The sequence below is a fragment of the Drosophila novamexicana genome, unplaced genomic scaffold, assembly GCF_003285875.2.
Source record: "Drosophila novamexicana strain 15010-1031.04,08,12 unplaced genomic scaffold, DnovRS2.1 tig00000960-arrow-arrow-pilon, whole genome shotgun sequence".
Taxonomy (NCBI): domain Eukaryota; kingdom Metazoa; phylum Arthropoda; class Insecta; order Diptera; family Drosophilidae; genus Drosophila; species Drosophila novamexicana.
This window is the reverse complement of record NW_020824833.1, coordinates 569,102-591,616: the sequence shown is the minus strand read 5'-3', so window position 1 is coordinate 591,616 and position 22,515 is coordinate 569,102. Positions and strand designations below refer to the sequence as shown.

At 32.2% G+C, this 22,515-nt stretch overlaps 1 protein-coding gene across 20 annotated transcripts in view; it reads right to left on the bottom strand.

The window, feature by feature from the left end:
- Positions 1 to 22,074, bottom strand: part of LOC115765434 (voltage-dependent calcium channel type A subunit alpha-1) — a 91,692-nt gene extending 69,618 nt beyond the window's left edge. For 18 of the 20 annotated variants that reach the window (XM_030708983.1, XM_030708980.1, XM_030708991.1 and 15 more), the window contains exons 1-14: positions 21,786 to 22,074; positions 21,194 to 21,512; positions 18,764 to 18,903; positions 14,593 to 14,693; positions 14,023 to 14,178; positions 13,723 to 13,943; positions 13,381 to 13,484; positions 11,023 to 11,138; positions 9,783 to 9,842; positions 9,621 to 9,725; positions 5,428 to 5,625; positions 4,821 to 5,334; positions 2,829 to 3,164; positions 660 to 1,223 (exon numbers count right to left, since the gene is read on the bottom strand). In XM_030708983.1, coding sequence (XP_030564843.1) covers positions 660 to 1,223; positions 2,829 to 3,164; positions 4,821 to 5,334; positions 5,428 to 5,625; positions 9,621 to 9,725; positions 9,783 to 9,842; positions 11,023 to 11,138; positions 13,381 to 13,484; positions 13,723 to 13,943; positions 14,023 to 14,178; positions 14,593 to 14,693; positions 18,764 to 18,903; positions 21,194 to 21,412 — 2,834 coding nt within the window. In that variant the 5' untranslated portion in view covers positions 21,413 to 21,512; positions 21,786 to 22,074. Of the gene's footprint in view, positions 1 to 659; positions 1,224 to 2,828; positions 3,165 to 4,820; positions 5,335 to 5,427; positions 5,626 to 9,620; positions 9,726 to 9,782; positions 9,843 to 11,022; positions 11,139 to 12,615; positions 12,732 to 13,380; positions 13,485 to 13,722; positions 13,944 to 14,022; positions 14,179 to 14,592; positions 14,694 to 18,763; positions 18,904 to 21,193; positions 21,513 to 21,785 lie in introns of those variants that run through there. The other 2 variants (XM_030709001.1, XM_030708999.1) reach the window with 2 other exon arrangements.
- Between the last annotated feature and the right edge of the window lie 441 nt (positions 22,075 to 22,515).

Genomic DNA, 22,515 nt, shown 5'->3' with positions numbered 1-22,515 from the left:
ACATACACACACAAGAAATGCAATTAGTTTCTTCATTCAGTTTATAACACTATATAAATTGTACATCTGTTCGATCTTTAAGAGTTTCCTGAGGTGCTGATAAGTAGGCTTATCATATAGCACATTGTGTTGTTATTTAAAAGCAAAGCATGTACACAAAAATCTATTAATGTTTGTATTTAAAAGCTTTGTAGGCACATTGTAACAAATTAAGGATAGGAGCACACAGACATGAACTGTTTATTTAAATATGTTTATATATATTTATGCTAATCAATCAATTAAAAATATATACACATATATATATATATATATGTATATATATATACACACATGTATGTACATTCATATACATTCATATTATATATTTAAAGAGAGAAACGGATATATAATTACAAAAGAGGGAGAGAGAGAGAGAGAGAGAGAGCAATAGTGATTGATAGAGTAGAAGATCTATATATATGTAAGACCACACAGAATGTATGTGTAACGCGACTAAGAGGATAAATTATTATTGCGAAGTCTATGAAATGATAAGCAAAAAACTATTAAAACTGAACAGAAAATTTTGCACAAATAATGTCGGTTTATGGTATACGAAACATATAAGAAAAATTAGAACAGCAAAAATATCAATCTTGAATACAAATTTTACTTACTGGCACTCTTCGGAAGTATGTTTACTTTCGTCCGTACAATAAAAAAATTTTCCATTGAACAATTGTACACCAATAACAGAAAATATAAATTGAAACAATATGTACACGATTAGAATGTTAACAACATTTTTTAATGAATTCACGACGCAATCGAAGACGGCTTTTAATTTTGGAACACGTTTAATGGTCTTCAATGGACGCAATACTCGCAAGACACGAAGCGATTTTATAGTTGACAAATTTTGTCCAGCGCTGCTACCGCTCATATCGAAACCGAAACTAACAGCAGCGCATATAACGACCACAGCATCCATAATATTCCAGAATTCTCTTAAATAGCTGCCAGGATGTAGTATGACACCCAAGTCTACAATTTTCAGCAACATTTCTATCGTGAATACGCCGGTAAATGCATAATCAAAGTAATTCAAAATTTTGTTTCGCCTCGAGTTCTCACGAACGGGATCTTCGGCTGCTAATGCTATTGATGACATTGAGATGACGACCATTATGAAGAAATCAAAATATGGTAAGTTTACGACCCAATGGGCGCCACGTCGTATGCTGTATGGGTCATTAATTGTTATACAAATAGGTGGTTGGGTTTGTTGTTTTTGGATTTTTTTTTGTTCAGTAAAAAAATGTTTGTTTTTTTTTTTTTTTTTTTTGCCAGTTACATTTGCAAAGTTCAATTAATTCGGTTATTACATTTGTTATTGAATTTTATGTTAGGTATTCGATTGCGATTTTTTGTTTTGTTTAGTCAACCGTTTTATTTAGTTTAAATTGTTTTTTTTTTTTTTCCAATTATTATTTAATCGATTTTGTTATTAGCAGTTATAATTTTGTAGTTGCATAGTTGAATAATGTTTTATCAACGGTGTTTGTCATAGTCATTGTTATAGTTGTTGTTGTTGTAATGGTTAAAGTTGTTGTTGTTGGTTTTGTTGTTGTTGTTGTAAAAGGTGATGATGAATTTAATAAGATGGATTGCAGTTTCTCGTGGTGAAAGTGATTGGTGTAGGAATCAAATGAAGTTTTCGTCGATATTTGTAGTGCAAATATTTACAATTTGAATTAATCAATGATAATTCAATTTATTAATTAATTTGTTCAGTTGTTCATTGTAGTGTGCAACATAAAATTGAACCGAATCCAAAAGAAAAAAGTAAAAGAAAAAAGTGAAAATAGTTAGTACATTTTTTGTTATGCTATAAATTTTTATCAGATATTAGGATAGTTATTAATGATAGCTATATTTGAATATTAAAAATTTCTAAAAGGAACCTAGATCACAAATACCTGCACTTAAATTTACGAGCCTATGCAAGTATAAAGGAACTGGAATTAAAAATAATATTTATATGTTTTCCTACCTATCCAACAGCACGACTGCTTGTCGATCAACAAGCCCATCCCATTGCTTAATTTTTGATACAAATCGATTCTTAGACTTGTTTCTTTGAGCAAAACTCAAAATTTAAAAGAATCAATGCACTTTTAATTCCATGTACATCGGACAACGAACATCGAAAATATTCAACAATAAATTTCGAAATTAGCGCAGGCGAAAGAAGCAGTGCATGAGTGTATGTAATAAACATATCTATAAACACCTGTATTGGCATTCTGTAATTCGTATTGAGCTATAATTTGTGATTTGAAGAATTGCACCAAAAGCCAAAGTGTTACTGATGGCTACATGAGATTTTGAAGTCGAAGCCACTCGACTATTTTAAATTCATAAGCATTATTATTCCAAAATAAAAGAATAAGCCATTACTCCCCCATTATTGCCGATCGCCTTGAAACTACTTTTGTAATGTTTTTGATAGTTCTTATGAATTCGTGTTGCACCCTTTTGGAATGTATATTGATGGATTGTATAGACGACATTTATGTTTTCGTCTGACCTGCTTCAAACTTATTTTTTTCTCACGAAAAATTCTTTATATCTGTTATTAATTTAATCAACTGCCATCGTTTCCAAGCCCCTAAGCATGTAGAAAGTCCTTAAAGATTTGTGGCGGGAAGAAAGAAAATCGTTGACCCGGAAAACGCCAGGTAACCCTAACTAGTATATAAAATCTAAATATATATATAGCTTGTGTTACCCGGCGTTGCCGAGTGAGATATTTAAATAAGTAAACTAATGAGAATAATATTTACGGATTTGTTGGTGAAAGTATAAACATCGAAGAATATGGTAACATTGGCTTGGGTCCTTCTGTTACTTCTTCTTCTTCTTTTTTCTCTTCCTCCTTTTTCTTGCTCTTTCCTTTGCTAGTGGCTACTGTACCATCGCCGTTCTCTAGATGAACCCCATCCCCTTGAAGCGCTTCCATCTCCTTTTCTAGCTCTTGTAGTTGTTTCTCTTTATCCTCTTCGACTTGTTCCTCTTCGGCTGCTGTCAGTTCTTGCGCATTCGCCAAATTATCGACGGCGATAGCCAAGAACACATTTAAAAGCGTATAATTACCGAAGAGTACCAAAACGATAAAGTATCTGTTAAAGGAATAGAAAGTTATGAGTTGAATCCACACAATTGCATATATATATATATATATATACATATATATGTAAGTACTTGGAAATGTCGGAAGTGTTCCGACCGATTTAATACCCTGCACCCACTTAAGTGCTAAATGTCAAAATCTTTTTAATCCATTCATGATTAACCTTATTGTAGGAATACCATATGGTTGATTGGCTCAATCCTCATGATCTTAGTTTTGACGGACCAGTATGTACTTTAAGCACATTCTCATCTGTCTCCACAGATTCAAGATATATTTATTTGGACCTATGTTAATATGTGCATCGGAATGGTAATACTTTTATTTTCAGGCGTAAAATGATGATGAATTTCCAAGTTCAACATTTTGTCGAGTGTTAATAACTACCAATATAATGAACTTAAGTAACTAAATAGATCTGATCTAAATATAATTAGTTACATATATTTACGGCACATCTGACTGCTAGTTGTACTATAGAATTTAAGAAGACTAAGAGTTGAATCAATCAATCTTTGAATACGATTTTACAGTGCGGCATTACTCGTAAGTCCAATAAGTCTTAACGAATATATTGTTGTAAGGCGTTAAATGCTTATAATACTTAATCAACTGTGACATAGGGCCAAAATGAATCCAAAACTGAATTGATTTCTGCAAAAAATTATGAATATAAATAGTTAAGCAGGTATGTGTAAAGTGTTTTAGCATTTCTAAATGTATACACTTACGTTATTAAGGTACGGATGAGTAGGCCGAGACTTTTTTTTTTGGATAATTGGCGACTGAGAAAAAGAGAATGGACTTGGCTTGCTAAATTTCAGAATTAAATTAAACTAAATTCTTCAAGCCATAAAGTCCTATCTCTCACTTATATTGTGAAACCAAAAATCCAACGTTTCGGATTATTAAAGTCGATTGCACACATTAATGGTTCGACGTTCAATGAATTCCATCTACTTTCCCAGAGCCTACTTCAGCGTTTATTATGAAATTATAATATCGAAATAAGTAAAACAAAATTAAAAGCAAATCAAGCAAAATTCTCAATAACTAAAAAATAAAAACAAATAACAAAAAATTCACGAGATCGAATATACTTCTTGTCACCTAGCAGGATATTAAGCATACATGTATTTCTCTAGAATATGACATCAAATTTGTATACTCGGTTCATGAAGTGAGAAAGTGGATTGGCTTTGTGCAATGTTTGTCTGGTCTACTGACGGTGTATATGCCCAGATTTTTTCACACATAAATAATAGAAACTTGTTACTTTGAAAATATACTCTGCGTTAAACAAAGGCTAAACTGCGAAAATCTATACTCCAACAGTTTTAGGGCTGGAATCCCTTATTTGGCAGATCGATGCAAAAATATTGTGGCCACATTAGTATCCGTCGCCACACATTGCAAAAATCGCAATTTTCTAAAGGCACCCGTAGAAAATGACTGCATTGCGGTTAAGTCTTTGAGCCACCAACCCAGATCGAGTATTGCGTAGTCGGTTGCACCCGACGAAATTGTTTTTACTAGGTCTTATCTATGATAATATCTTATAGCTTATACAACATACTCATATAATTAAATATATTATATAATATTAATAAAAAATATATATATATAAATATTTATTTAAACTTACATAGAGTAAATCATTCCTTTCTTTGCACCGCCTTGCGATATAATACCCTGATACATAACTTCATTCCAATCTTCGCCGGTAAGGATTTGAAACACGGTTAGAAGTGCTATGGGAAATGTGTTAAAATTTGTTTCGGGTGTGCCTCCTGGCAAATTGAATTGCCCACCGAATAATTGCATGCCAAGCAGTGCAAATATCAGTATGAACAAGAAGAGCAAGAAGAGCAACGAGATAATAGATCTCATTGAATTAAGCAATGAAATTACTAAGTTACGAAGTGATGACCAATATTTGGTCACTTTGAAGATGCGCAGCAGCCGTAGCGCACGCAACACAGATAAGCCGAAGGAGCCACCCTTAACTTCGGACCAGATCACCTCGAATATCGAACCACTAATGACGACACAATCAAAACGGTTAAACGACGACTCGAAGTAAATGCGAGGGCCCAGCGCATACATCTTTATAAACATTTCCGACATGAATAGGCCCAGGAATATAAATTCAGCGTAGTCTGTAACGAAATTAGTATTAGTATTAGCTACCAGACAATCTGCTCTCCACATCTTCTGCACAAGCTCGAGACCGATATTAAGAAATAACTTACACAGAAATTCCGTTAGAAATGTTGGCTGGCCATAGTGTTCGACAGCTACGCAGACGGTATTCAGAAAGACCAGAACTATTACGAACCAATAGAACCACTGCGTCTTTACTGTGTGTCGTATCCAGAATCGAAATCTTTTTTCGGCCCGCCAGAACCCTGTACAGCTGCCTTGGGGTTTTGAACGAGTTTTTAGATAACCTGTCAAAAGTAAAAATAGAAGATTAGTAACATTTAATGAATCGATTTCTTAATAACCTTAGGGAGGAGTGTTTTTAATATTGCCAGATAAATTTGATGTGTCCTGCATATGAGTACTTTGTGATATAATCGTGGTAGTTGTTAGCTTTATTCGATATCTCTACGCTTAACAAGATGCAACTACAAACATAGATATCTACGAGTATATACACACATACATACATGAAATGTTGGGTTTTAATACTATATTTAAGAGATGACAATGTGTCACAAATTTAATAACACTGAAACGACTTGGTGTACGTCGTAAGCCTCGAGTATAGAATTTCTACATACTTGCTATTGATTTAGTATTGTCTGTGAAAACCATAGCTTCAGGAGCTATTAAAAAACTTTAGATTGATTTCGCCTGGCTACAGTTCAAAATTGGTTAAAAGGGTGAAATGGCTTTGTGTATGTAACAGGCTGAAAGAAGCATATCTGTTCGTCTGTGTGAACTCGCAATTCTCAGAAACTACAAAAGCTGGCAACTTCAACAATTGAATGAAATATATTCACCTTTGCGCAGAACAAGGATAATATTTTCGATATATCGTCCCATTCGTATAAAAGCTTAGGTCACAAAACTTTTAATGTACGTTCTCGGATGGTATATGAATATATATTAAAAATATTCATTTTTAAGTTACGTCTCCCACTCGTTTTTAAAGTTAGAGCATTTGCGATTTGGTATATACACACTTTTATATATCAAGCCATGAAAATTGCGCAAAGATCGGAATATAAACACCGAGTATAAGCATGCATTTCTCACAGTGTACGACTAAGTACACATTAAGTAGGAAGAAGAAGTAAGAAGACACGGCATTCGTGTGTGTTTAATTTTAAAGGAAGCTTAAATGATTCTAGCAGGACACTCGACTATAGCACTCTTTCTTTCATTCAACAAATTAAATAAACGAACATAAAAATGACAAATTTTTGCGGGATTTGGACCGCGAATCCCCGTTTTTCACGTCGGCGCTAAGAAAAAGGGAGCTTATTTTTCACAGTAGCGAAGTTAGTTCCCGATACGACATGGCTAAGCATTGAACAATAAAATTGTAAATTAAAAAGAAAAAAGAGTTTTGGATAAGTTTTTCCAAATTCCTATAACTTGATCGTCTCGAACAATAATTTGTTGCTCTAAGTATCCTTATGATTTAGTTGTTAAACGAAATCCTGAATTTAAATCTACTTTCCCTGTTGGAAGACAAAATGTTCTTAGAAACTGTAAGACACAGAAAAAAATGTATAATAATAAATGTAAAAACTTCTCGCCCAATGTTTGGAAGTACACAATGTATGAGACTAACTTTTAATTATTTTTTTTTTAGTAATTTAAATTGGTTGACATTTCATCGAAATAGGAAAAAGAATTCACAGCACAAAAAGTTAAAAAAAAAATATAAAAAATGCACCAAATAAAAATATTGACGTATTTAGAGTGAATCCAAATGAACCAAAAAAGTAAAGTGATAAAAAAAAAACCTTAAAAAAATCATTTTGTTATATAGCGTACTCATCACTGGAATGAGTGACATTTAGTCTTACATTATGAAGGCAACCTAAGTATGATTGATATCAATGAAAATTCATAAACAAGTGCATTTTGTAAATTCCATTTAAATTGAATTATAGCTTGTTGGGCTACATGAATTATTCATTAAAAACTATGAGCCTAGCATAGGTGAAATTGAAATAGGGTACGCAATTTTCCGTGATGTTCGATAAACAACATCTCCGACATGATTTTATTATATGTATGTTAATACTGATACTGATACATTAAAAAAACTGTATAAATTTATGTTGCTACTGAATTGTACGTATGCAGCACGATATTGTGAAAAATGGTTGTATAGTAAATCAAATAATTGGTCAAATTATGGTTTACTTACACATTTTGAATATTTTCAATGTAAGATATAGAATTTCGTTTTGTTAAATTTCACAAAAATCCAATAAAAAGAATAATGTAATTAATTGGATTTAAAAACAAATATATCTTAAAAACATCTTAATACAATTAATTAACTAACGTTAAATGCCTATTTTAAATAATTGGTTCAGGAATTTTTGTAATAAATGCCTGTTTCCAAAGCAAGAACTATCTGCATATATGGAACTTGACATTCTTAAATCAAAGTCGTGACAATTTTATCTTAGTAATATTTTAATAAATCTATATAATAACATAAATAATTAATATTTATTATGAATGTTATTGCAAAAATCAATAAATCAAGTACCAAAAAAAAGCGAAAAACGTTCTTGAAATTTGGTTCCTAATTGACGAACAACAATTGTTATATTGATTACAAAGTCATCTGACAGATAAAAGCGGTAAGCTACCCATCCATTATTCGTTTGTGCTTCCCTCACACACAGCTTCAACGTTTATGTAAAATTTCCTGAACAGACTTTTTACCCTGACAACATATATTACATAAATATAATATGTTAGTTAGTCAAGTGTGCGAATAATAATATTATTAAAAACTTCTTCAAATATGTGTGGGTTCGTATGGCGACAACATTACCCGTCGTTAGACTTGACTATTTTAAACCCTCTTCTACAAAATATGGGTAAGAGGTGTGTAATGATTTTTTTAAATTTATAAGACACGCAGAACGACGCTTCTCCAAACCTGTTTATCAATCTCAGGGACTAAAAGAGGTAGAGACGCGATAATTAAAATGAAACTCATACCATTGGAATCGCAGATCAAGACTATCGACACCAACCATACAATGCATTGTATACCATACTTTTAAAGAAGGATAAAGACCTTAAACCTTAAATTAAACAAATAAACAGATCCAAAGAAACAAAAATTATTCTTTGGGGAGCAATCAAAACCATTTTTTAAACTTATATATATGTTTATATATAAATACATGCTGAACCCACTGAATCCTTCTTGATTTTAATAAGTGTGCTTATTTCAGGCGGCGGTCGACAAGACAAGTTATTTTCTTTTATTCCTTTTATGAGCTCAATCGACAAAGAAGACTAAAGGTAAATGGAGAAAAGATCCTAGTGAATTTTGCTGGACCTTCTCTTGGCTATCCTCACACCAGAAGCAGCCTAAAACTTCGTGTTTGGACCTTCCTCGCTGTTGGCCTTTTGGAAGCCTTGTGGAAGATGTGGTGATATTCTGTGTCAGCAACATTGTTCCTTGGCAGTATTTAGACTGCTGCCAGTGATAGTTCCCGAAGCAGACATACAATTTTGACAACCATTGTACTGTTATGGCTTATTGTTCAACAAGGGTTAAGTCTATTCTCCTGAGTATAGCTATACAACTCCAAGCTCTTTGGCTTGCGACAAAATGTATATTCGAGCATAGGCCGTTCGCATTCCATTGAAAGTCAATTGGGTTGCATATACATAGGCTGCCAACACGTTGAAGAATATCTGACTGAGCTGTGATCTGCGCTAAAATTTGTTTCATCAAACTTCAACCCATCGCATTGTACTCGGCGACCGATAAAAGAATTGACAATGAGTCAGAACTTGATTGGAAGTGATCTCTGTTTTTCCCTGTATATACGCATTTTTTTCAGGATATGACATGCCATTTTTATGTATAAACCGACCTAACATAACTATTTAATTAGGGATATACTTTCGGGAATCTCATAGATAATAATGCACATTACGGTAATTTGAAGCTGGGCACGGAAGGTACGCGGGCAATCTCGTCAAAGGTACAAGTACTTTTTTTTAGAAGAATAGCTCTTAATTCTTTTTTGTGCGAGTATTAACCAAATCTTTGCAATTTGAGACCAACTCAAAAAGAATGCATTCTTTTCAACCTGAGTTTTAAATAGATAAGATTTCACTTGAAATACTGATTGTAACGTAATGTTTAAGAAGTTTTAAGAGTCTTTTCGTTCACCGTATCAAAATAGTTTCCGGCACTTATAGTAATAAGAAATTAAATGCTTACCGTCATCGCCATAGTCCTCCTCAGCTTCTTCCTCTTCAGTGTCGGTTGATTTTGACTTTCCTAAACTTTTCAGCTTTTTCCGTTTGGCTGCATTTCGCCTACGAGCTAGAATACAAAATTATTAGGCAAATATCGCATATTAGAGCTTAAATATTAGCAAACCTTCCATTATGTGCATTTTCTCCTCTTCAGTTGTTCGCTCTTCGGCTAATATAACCTCCTCTGAAAGGATATCATAACGAGAGACGGATTATAATACGTTCATAGCATGCTCATAAAGGATTTTCAAATCATTTAATTTTATGACAAGCAGTATTAGGATTAACAAATATGTAAATATGTATTTATTTTGATTGAGTATATTTTGTATTTCCTTTATTTTAGTAAAAGCGTACTTGTGTAATGAATGGATATGAAGAATATTTGTGAGGTGTCCGTGTGTTACATTTGAGAATAAATTGTGTGTAATAGGAGAACTAGCAAAAAGCCACTTGTGGTGCATTGCGATATATATTAAACATGTTAGTTAATAAAATAAGAGAGTGCTCAAGGCGAAGGTGCCCGACTAGAAGATACACCGTACTCAGTTCAGAGCCATCATTACACTCATTGATACTCATTCACACTTTCCTCTAAGTATACATCAAGAAAAAAAAACACATTCAAACGCAGATATTTACGATGGTATATTTACAAATTGATCTCTATGAAACTTTCGGCGACTTTCCAATGCAGGGCGGAACGGGAACTGGTATCCAAATTGTCATCTATGCACACTACTTGGAGACTTCAAAAGCTTGTTTTTAAATCGACATTTTTAGATATACAATAATTTATCGCAAACAAATTAGCACAAACAAATATTCTTACGTTTACGAGAATATATGTTTCAAATCGGAAGGCCTTTTCTTCTATAATATCCGAATTAAGGGTTGACAAACGTTGATGCTCTGATCAAGAATATATATACATATAATACTGAATTCAAAAGTTCGACTAAGAAATAACCTGTACTTAGGGTTGAGGGGTCGTACAAAACATTCGAGCTTCTTTCTGATGCTCGAAGATACGTACTTTATTCAATGTGGCATGAAGGTTCTTTATATTGAATATAGGTAGTGCTAAAGTCATTTTTGGCATTCACTATTTATTCATACATTATTATCATCAGATAAAATATTATGTGAATCGGACAATAATCATAGAAAACATTTATGAATGGGGCATCTTCTGATCGAGCACTCTGGTGAGATTATGTTTATTTTTTTTTTAAATTGTGAATTTAAAGGTATTGTAATTATAAACTTATGAATGTATATATGCAATTTTGTAGGTTAAAGCACGATGAAATAGGTTTTAAATATGTTTATAAAGATACAAAAGAAAGGGGTAAATACTATACCAGCTTTACAAATCCATTCAACATAGCCGTTTAACTCTCTTTCTAGTTGCTGCTGCCTTCTAAGTTTAAGAAATTCTTGTCTATTTTCTACTTTTTCTCGTTCTTTTGCGAATTCACTACAAAAAATAATCAAATAGAATATGATAAACTAAAAACAGGAACGATCAAATGAACAAATATGTATGTATTGCATTACATAATACAATTTTCAGTTTGTTACCTTTTAAAGATATTTATATATGTATGTGTATGGGGTTTTAAAATGAACATATAATTATTTATAAGTATTTTATAAGTTATGTATACATGAGTACATGTTGAAATGTTGAAAAGTTATTTATACATGAAAAAAAGAAATAAAAGCAAAAAGAAATAAAAATAAAAATTCAAAGAGGATTTGTATTTGAAAAATGAGTAAGTATTGGTTGCATACTGTGCATAACACTTTACATTTTAAAATAAGTCTGCAATATTTACTCAATTGGAATTGCAGTTAGTTAGTTGAGTAAATGTTATGTAAATGCCACAGTGGCTGGATCCAGCGATTATATATATATCCATACATGCATACATATTAACCGCATACATATGTTTGTATGTATACATATCCGAAATACCAGCATTGCGCTAAGTTAACGAAAGTTTTCCGTTTTTGGAAAATATAGGGATCCTTCTGAGTTGCAAGACTACAGCATGATGTACAGTTAGTTTTAGGTTTAATGTTGTTTATATCAACTAGCTTCAAAACTTTATCAAAAAGTTTAGTGAACTTGTTATTGGTAAAAATTTGTAAAAACTTTTGATGAACTGAATCGTTCTATAATCATAACACAACAGCAGTTCGTTGATATTATTAAATAATGGAACATATTAATTTTGATAGTTTGATAGTACTAGTACACGATAACAAAAATTGCAAAGGCATAACAAACTGGTGTGGAAGTACCTTGTATGTTTGTAGAATAAGTATGGTAGTTGGGAATAAACTATATATGTAGTTAATTGAGGATTAACATATTAAGTAGCTAATTTTGTAGTGGTATAGCATACTGCATAGAAATAATTAAGTAGCATGTTCGAACTGGGTTGCTACCAGAACATTTGTTATATGTTATATGTATATGGGGTTTAGGTGGTGGGGCCAAACAGCATTTCGTAGATAAGTATAGTAACAGTTTTATTGCATTGATTCAATTAGCAGCATTTAATAAATTGTTATATAAACTATTAGTCAAGAGCAAAATTGTTAGTTGCCGAGGATTTGGAATTGTTTGCGTTTTATTAATAATATCATATGTAACTAATATGAATTTAAACACGTTCGTATATAGTATGCAATTCAATTAAAACATTGTATTTGTAATTGTATTTTCCTAGTTTTATTTTTTTTTTTAAATTAGTTTATTTGTGTCCGTATATAAATATATACGTTGCGGGATTAGTAATATTTCTAAGTAGAAGGAAGTACAGGTTGGGCAAATCTCTTTTCAAGATTCGAGTACTCTAAGGATATGACGGTTTAGCCAATTTGTGATTATACGAATATTATGGCAGTTTGCTAAGTTTCATTTGGTATGTTCATATTTTAAAAACCTGCTTGTGTAATCCAATCAAGATATGAGACCATTGCTGTTTGAAACATGGCACGAAAGCGGCATTTCTGAAATTCCATGCGACGCTCGACGCGGTTTCTCTCGTTTGAAAACTCTCTGAATTTCCAAAAATACATTTTAATAAAACATAAGCCAAAACAAATTATGTACAAAAATAAAAATTTCATTATTTATCAGTTAGCCGTATATTATACGATTTCTTATTCAGCATTGAGACTGAAATTATTTAACAAGTGTTTGAGCATATTAAATAATATGCAAATTTTTTTTTTTTATATTTTTTAATGTACAACATGTATTCTATGGACTCGAGTGTACATATATTTTATGCCTATCAAAGAATGAATATTGGAGCATATGTAGATTTTACAAACCTGTGCTATGTATGTACACATCTATAATATATTTTGTAAATATGCACACGAAGCTTTGATATTCAATATGCATTGAATAAAACTTGTTAAATTGAATATTTTAAAGTGTTTTTAAATTCAAAATCATCAATACAGGAAGCGTTTAGCTTAAAAGTTTCTCATTACAGATGCAGATACTGCATAAGCGTTAAAGCTTTATTTGAATGGCTGTTTCACTGATGTGAAAAGCGACGTGATTTCTGAAATGATCTTTTCACATACACATCTCTTCTTGGAATGCTATAGATCATTCGAAAAGATAATACAAAATATAAATAAAACTGTGACGGAGAATTGTGTGGAACCAAATTAAAGTTTTAGGGCCAACTTACCCACTTAAAACACCAAGAACTAAGTTGAGCATAAAAAATGAGCCTATAACTATAAGAGGCACGAAATATATCCAATTAAATGTTGAACCTAATGCGTCGTTGGTCTGTAAAAAGATAATAAATACGGTTATGGCATGTTTTATGATTTTTCTTCATCTATTTTTCATCAGCGTAAACAAATAAATACAAATAGAGTCATTCTCAGATAACAGGTCAAACTTGGCTTTTCTTCAATTAGTTTTAAAGTAGGCTTTGTCAACTTAATAAATGGCTATTTGTTTTTATTTGCATAAACCAAACATTTTAAAGATCTTATGTAAAATCTGTACTCATTGTATTTACCCAATATAGTATTGACGTCCAGCCCTCCATTGTGATGCATTGGAATACGGTCAGCATGGCAAACCCAATATTATCAAAGCTTGTTATGCCTGAATTTGGTCCATCCCACTTTTCCAGACACATGCTCGTCGTACTATTGCATACAAAGGATCCTCCCGCCTTCTCTGTGCTATTATCAGTGTTGCAGGGTGTCTCCGATTCCCCTTCTTTCACTAGTTTGTCTGACCAAGCAGACGATCATAGAGGAAAACAAGATATTTAAACTCTTGACTTAAAATATATATAACATATTTTGTATACTTGGATCTTCTAAGCTATAACAAGTCTTATGCAGTGCGCCCGAATAAAACTCGAGTCCAATGATTGCAAATATTACGATTGCAAACAACACCAAGAGTCCGATTTGCAGTAAAGGTGCCATCGCCTTGATTATAGATTTTAAAACTACTTGTAAACCTATATACAGCGAAAGATAAATGTTGTACATCGTAGAGATCCATCGCAAGTTATTGTGGGTCATGCGAATAATTTGTAAAATACAATTTGCATTAGTAAAATTTAAATGAACAAATTTTTGTCAACATAAGTATTCTCTCTTGTTATATGCATGTATGTATATAATATACACATGTATATATATATGTATATATGGAAAGATTGTCATGAGATCTCACAAGCTCTCTCTTATCAACACAAATACGTACACATGTATATATAAGTATATACATAGAACATTTATAAGTTCAAAACCATGCAATATATATAGAATTAAAAATGTTTCTATGCTTTAAATGATCTATTACCATACGCTAAGCCGTATCGTATTATATAAGTTTGTTTTAAGTGAAAATAAAATGTATGACTACTCACTAGGAATTCCAGACACTAATTTTAAGGGCCGTAGCACACGAATGGCTCTAAGTGTTCTTAGGTCTACCTCGGGCCCCATTTGTGGGTACTGTGTCATGAATCTGTTTGCAGACGTTAAGCGATCAAAGCGAGCATTTCATTAGCAATATCCAATGAATTAAAGGGTCACAATTAATTCAAAATTATTAAAAAATAAGACATTCAATTGTGCTACTAAAATTGATGAACATAAAAAATTGTAGACTTAGCATCTAGATGGCAAGTAAATAGTATTAATTCAAAATAAATTAGAGTTAATACTTGACAAAAAAAGATTATGTAAAATAAATAAATGAACTTAATATATAGGGGACTTATAACGCACGATTAGTTTATATATGTATTTTGCACACGGAAAGGGATAACCAAGCGATAACTTTTGGTTATTTACCTTTGTCTAATTATGTATTTGTCAACTACAGTCATAAATTTTATTTAATATTTGAAAACTTAATTTAAATGTACATCAAGTATTTTCCTATAGACATGACTTATTTTTAATGACTTGATTAAAACTAGTTGAGCGCCACCTTGTAGAAATCTGACAAACAAATTTATTTTTATAATGTTTATTTAGATGTATTTACTATGTAAGCGCAACCCTGCACCTGTACAAGAAGGTCAAAAAAACCGAAATCCAGCACAGCATTTATTATATAAAAGTGTGAAAGTATGTACATATGTACATATTTATCTTTATGCTTCCCATATGAAATAGGTAATAGGGATATATATATATATATATATATATATACATATATACCCACTAAAAATGCACAAATGTATCTAAAATGCAAATTATCTGCTATTATTTAATATTTTCTAACTGTAACACCAGGTTCATAAATTACTTTTTTTCGTGTACGAATTTTAATATCCAGCTCTAAGTAAAAATGAAATAATCTAGAACGATTTGGCTTTGATTATATTAAGAAACGCACTTGTACTTTTATTTGATGCACTAAAGAGGTTTTAAAATTGTTTTGCTTAAATCAAAACAAACACAAAACGATCCAACTGAAATAAGGCCAGTGTGCCAACATTACGCGTTGTATCATGTTTCTAATTCCTGAAACCGATTTCAATTTGATTTGAATTTCGTCGATCAGCCTCTCACAGCTGCCTATATTTAAAATGTGTAGAAATGTATGGATTAGTTAGTGCTCTTCGAAGAAAATTACGCGGCCAAGCTTGTGTTTGTGATTTCAATATGGAGAACGTTGCCTGGTTTCTGCTTTTCAAACTGCATACAAAGAAGTTTAAGAAGATGGAGATAGAAAAGGAGCTGAAAATGTTAAAGTTGCAACTGAAACATAGTAAATACTGGTTTACACTTTTTTTTCGGCATTTTGTGCTTTCACGGCTTTGTTTACTTTCACGCCAGTTGACAATCAGCTGTTCTAAATCTAAATCTAAATCAGTGTCATGAATGTAACTATTAGATAAGCATCTTATTATCATCTATTACATACACTTGAGAAAATTTGTATTTCATCTTTGTTGTTTTGTTATCACAGGTATGTATTAGAAAAAACTTAAAGCGATTTTACGATGAAGTTACTTCTTTTGAAATTGTGATGAGAAAGCAACGTTCGCTTAATATCTATGCAAGAGGTAATAAATTCTAAAACGAATAATTTTAGTAACATTTCTAAATTTTGTTTAATTGATAAGTGCCCACTTATTTAAAAGAAAAAACATATAAATAGTTATATTATTAAAAGGGATTAGTTTTTTGCTAAATTGTATGTTTTTATATTATATTATTTTATATTAGGAAAATTGTTAGTTTGCTGCCTGATATATCTTTTTATAACCTGAACATCAACAAACGATCCAAACATGTTCATCCGTCAATCTGTACATCAGAAATGATTAGAGCTGGAGACTTGACTCTGCCCACACAGATCGAGTTAATTTAAAATCATCGAAAACTTGGCCCGTTCCCATGAAATCGATTATTTATTATTGAAATCTTGTTGAGAATATCTTAGAGCTTATAAAAGGGCTTTGGGCTTTGTTAATTACACATGTTTTGCTCTCATATATATGTCTTACAAATTTATGATCGGACAAGAAAAACGGCTAAACGCTGGGTTCAGGGTATCTCCCAGTCGGACACTCCCGACAAGAGCACTCTTACTTGATTGTTTTTATAATCGTAGCGGTGTGCATTACGGAGTTAATATATTTGTTAATCTCCTAAAAAAAAAAATACAGACTAGTAGTCTACGTCCTAAATAGAAAATTGAATAAACACAGAATTATTTGTAATATAATATATGATATATACATATGTACTACGTACATGATGTGTGTTTTCATTCAGCTAATGATATAGTTATTATTAAGATTTAGTCACGAAACTTTGCGTATGAATTTTAAGAATATATACTAATAAAAGATTTTCCAACAAGTTAGTTAAAAATAATTATAGTCTCTATTTTTATGTTCCAGTTTAGACAGAAAAACACTAAAGTTTTTGTCTGCGATGTCATCAAATGAAAATGAAAAAGTCGTACTATAACATATTGAGCATTAAAGTATGCAAAGAACTACGTTATATAATGAGTTTGTTATTATTTAAATTAATTAGCAAATAAGTTATTATTACATTTAACTTCTCTGGTTGAGTTCATTGTTTTGATTCACAAAACTAGCTATAAACGTACGAATAAACCAATGTTTCATTATGTTAAATATCAGATATCAACAATTGTAACCTTGTTCGTTCGAAAGTTCCTACTGATTTTTGTTTTCAAAATACGAAAGAGGCTATAGCTTATATATCGAAACTCTTAAGGCTTTTGTTTTTTATGTTCAAGCACACATCATATTTGAAAACACCAGCTGCCAATGTTACCTCTGACAATAAACATTTTATTTACAACAACCTGTGTTTCGAAAACAAGTCACGAACAGTGCGAAATATGGCAAGTACTGTTAATCGAGCTGTTAATATATTTATTAATTATCAATTAAACAGTTTTCAACGTTCCTACTAAAAAATACACATTTGTGTTAAAAATAAATTGTACTGCGCAAAATTACAGCTAATTAGGCTACACCGAACTCTCTTCTACAAACAGAATTTCAGTTACTTGCAAAACATTTATTTTTGCAAATAGTTCGCTTATAAAGACCAAAAGAGAAGTATTACAAATTACTCACTTAATATCTGAAAAATATTTCATAAATAGCATTGGGTATAAGGGTATCATAATATCAGGGCCTCTCGAAGATGTGAATCAATTACTTAGAACCATTTAGGTAACTTACACAGAAATAATATTGAGCATATTTGTATCTAAGCAACAAATTGCTGAAACATATATATGTATAGTTATATATACTTATGTTAAGTAAGTACAATGAAGCTTTGGAGCTTCTAATATCTAAAAATGCTCCTAGGCACTAATATGCGTTTAATAGAGCTAGCTCCTATATTATCTATTACTCTAAAATATTGTATATAATTATTGAAGTAAATGACATATAAGTTATCTGGCCTAGGGACTCCTAATTTAAAATATGATGTCTTCAGCTAGGTTGTCTTACTTGGAATTCGGGATACAAGCTTCAGCGGGCGTAACACACGAAAAGATCGCAACATGCGTAGGTCAACATCTATATTGGCCTCGGCGAATATCGTCATGGCACTGTTCGGCATTGAAGTTGCCATATAAAAGTCGGTATGTACATATGTAAATTACAAATAAATTAACGTGCCTTCAAATGGCATTTTATAAGTGACTTAAATACAACAACCAAATAGCCAACCTTATCCCTCACAGATATATGATTAGCTTTGTATTTTTCTTAACCTTAAGTTGTGAATCTGTTGTGTTGCTTGTAAATGTGACACGGGCATAACAAAAAAAAATTTGAAAAATGTTAACTGAAGAAAACCTGTTAATCAACATAACCGCTATCGTTAAAAGTTTTGAATTGATATCCTCTTGCTATCCATGTTTCATAAAATGCAGGTCAGTATTACTTTAAATTAATATTGAGCAACAAAAGAATTACATTTGAAACCATAATTTTAATAAATTGCGGATGTGCGGCATATTTGCCAAAAAACAAAATATTTAGGTGTAAAATTGGGTTTACAAATAAAGTACATATTTACCCCGTCACTACAACGAAAAAATCCATGATGTTCCAAATATTCCTGAGATAGGAGTGTTTATGCAGAACAAGCCCTAAGGCAAGGATCTTGAGCGATGCTTCTACACAGAAAATGCATAAAAAATAGGCCTCCGTTTTTTCCTAGAGAATTGAAAAAATGTCATAAGAATTTCATAATACTAATTCGAAGGTTACTTTTTATATTGTGCGTCTCAGCATTTTTACACCCTTGCAGAGGGTTTTATAATTTTGTCGTGAAATGTGAAACCCATAGAAGGAGACATCTCTGACCCCATAAAGTAAGTATATATATTCTTGATCAGTATCAACAGTCAAGTCGATATAGCAATGCACATCTGTCTGTTTCTACGCGAACTTGTCTCTCAGTTCTATCGTCATGAAACTTTGCAGAAATCTCTATATCTGTTGCACGGACTTCATATGTTAGAACCAGCTGGATCGGACCACAATATCATATAGCTGCCATAGGAACGATCGTTATAAAATTATGTTGTATGAAAAACTTTTTGTTTTTCAAGATATGTTAACCATACTCGGCTTTGGGTTTGCCAGGGAATTAAATCTTCGGCGTGCCGAAGACAGCCCTTTTTTCTCGTTATACTATTTATTATTAATCGCAGTCCAAAAACGAAATAAGCTCGTCAAAATTATGAATTATACAAATTTCTGAACAGTATTTTCGAAACCAGAGAGTTTTTCAACTTATCGTGAAGCAGCACAACAATTTCAATCGCCGTCCGTTCGATGCATGAGGAATTTAACTTAAAAATAAACAAAATTTTATTTTCAATTATTTTATTTTTAAACAGCTTGAATCTGTATCTTATGTGCCATTTGTGTGTATTTTGTTATAAAACGTCGGCTTTTTAACATTTTATTTCAGAAACTTAATTAAACTTTATTGGTGCGATTAGGCTGAAAGCTTACTTTTTTAGTACAGTAAAATGTTTTTTCTTTAGTTCTATAATAATGTTTTTATGCCCTAAACCTGTTACAGGCAAAAGAACGCAGCTAAGACCCCATAAAGTATATATGTATATTTTTGATTTTATTTATTAAGAAGGGCAAGCGCAACTGGCATAATTACGCAAGTCAGCTCGAGGTCACATTAAGTCACGCCAGCAGCCTCCAGTTGGTACCCCTGAGCGATTGTCTAGAGTTTAATGGATAACCTTAATGACAAGCAGTGAGCTATACCAAGGCTGCTTAATTTGGTGAGACAATCCCCAATTGCAGCTAATCAAACGGACAAAAGGGAAAAAGGAACCATTGAATGTTTTCGGACCGACTGATACGAAAACCCATGCTAATATATATATAAATATGTATTTGTGTATATTTTATTGTTACTTTGTTAAATGAAAAAATTGATCGTTATGCGCAGGAATATTACCGGCCTAATCAATCGTGGACAACGTCGCGTCGGGATATGCAAGTAATGAATTAAAAACTATTTATTCCGCAGGCAAATTATTTTTTTTTTTTAAGGGACTTGGAAAAATAGTTTTTACATTTTCTTACGCTTGTACTTTCGCGGCAATTGTCTATCAGCTCTTCGGGTAGGCTGGCTGATCAAAAAATCCAAATCAGTTTGAGAAATCTCAATAGTAGTTAAACTATTCGTGTGGCTTGAAAGTGTGAACAGCCGTTGCAACTCTGCACAATGATGGTTTACACCTGTTCGCAGCCGTTCTGATAACGTTTTGGCTGATTTGATTTTTGATAATTGTGCTAATTTGCTAATTAGATGCAATTTAAATGCATTACAAAGAGGGTATTCTTGGAGGATGATGTCAACTACATATATATTTCTAAAAGTGAACATGTTGAGGAAGTGTGTAGTATTTGTTACGCACTCAGTTTAATTTCTGATGCTTTTAACAGCTGCTGTCATCAGTTTAGTACTAAATGATACCAAAATACCGAAATATCGATTGAGCTAATCGAGTATTTATCGTGTACTTATCCATCTCCAGTGTTGCCACAGATCAATAGTCAATTATTAATACTAAGGCATGCTTAGATATCAGCACGTCAAACATACCTTCGATATTGAGAGGATAAATGACAGTCAAGTAAATGTCTTTGTCGTAGAACCCACACTTTTTATATACTCCCAAAAAATTTGTTGGATTGCATTGAAACTCATGCAAAATTATTGATTTTTATAATGAATATGTTAGAAACAATGACAAACTAACGTTTTTTTCGATATTAGTCGCACAATATAAAAAGCAACCCTCGAAAGTAATTGGTTCATAATATTAGTATAAGTTTGTGGGCTGAAGAAAGTGTCGACAGTACATAACATAAATGTTATTACTTTCTTTATAATATTATTATAATTATATTATTATATAGTAATATGCATATGTGTTCAGAACTGAAAAACAAGCTTTTATATTCTTACCAATTTTTGAGCCAATACTGTCTTGTCGCCTTCTGGCAAGTGCTCTTCTAGTGCCAACACAACACAGTTGGCTATGATTGTCAATAACACAGCGTACTCAAAGGGCGGCCATTCAATGATGAATCGTGTGTATTTTCTAATTGGGTTATCCTCGGTTAGGATAAACAATGACGTCGGACCACCACCTGGTGGGTTTTCCTCTTTTTTCGGGCCACCCATTCTATCAGCTAAGCGATGGGCTCCCTTTCGACCCAAGTGCCCCCCGCCTAAGGAGTCCTGTTGATGCCCTGCTAGCACTGCTTCCTGAGCTGCTTCCAACCTAAGTTAGAAGATAGAGATCATTATAACGACTTATGAGCATGTTTGTTCTGTCCAATAACTTGCACAATACTAATACGAAAGAAAATCTAAAGCAAATTAAAAAACAATAGGCATGCATATCCTTTCGACAGCTTCGAAACGAGCATTGTGCAAACTAACTTGTATCTACATAATACTACATAACATGCATAGTGTCTGTAGACTTAGCAGACACTAAGCACTAAGTTTAAATGAACTAAGTTAGCTCAACTGCTATGGGCGATAAACATACCGTCACTATATCCAATTTTTGATACTTTCGTAACGACCACTCGGCCATAATTATATTACACAAGATGAACCACAATACGCATTTGTCGGGAGTGACACGCCGTCCGCATGGCACAAGAGTGGCAACCGGACATTTAGCTGGGAAGCCAAAGGCTGCACTATATATCGCAATGGCCGGGTGTCCGATATATTATGCCCGAGGACTAAGAATAGCAAGGCGGATTCCACTCGTTATTTTTCTGTCACAATTTCTTTTAGTTGTTCTTTTTGTATTTGTTTTGGTTTTTTATTTCTATTTTTAATGCAGCGCCTATTGCTTTTGTCTTTTATTTTGGTATCTGGTATTTTATTTTTTCTAATATATTATTATTGCACAAAATGCTGTTTTCCAAACACAAAGTACATTTATATATTTAAAGATGAGGTGGAACTGTTTTAATGTACTTAAGAGAATTTGCCGTTCACGATTTTATGATATATTTTATGAATTGAGCCATGTAGTTTTATCACTTTGTATTTACACGTTCACATTTTTTTTGTCATTCAAAGATGCTGAAGTTTAGTTTTAGTATAGGTTACCGGTTTTATCACATTTGTTTATATTTGCACATATATTAATGTGTATGTATAAAGAATTTTATGGTTTCATTTATATAACTATTTATTCATTTGTTGTTAAACACTTTTCAATGAACGAAGCAAAGCTTATGAGAGTGATTTTGTTTTTGTTC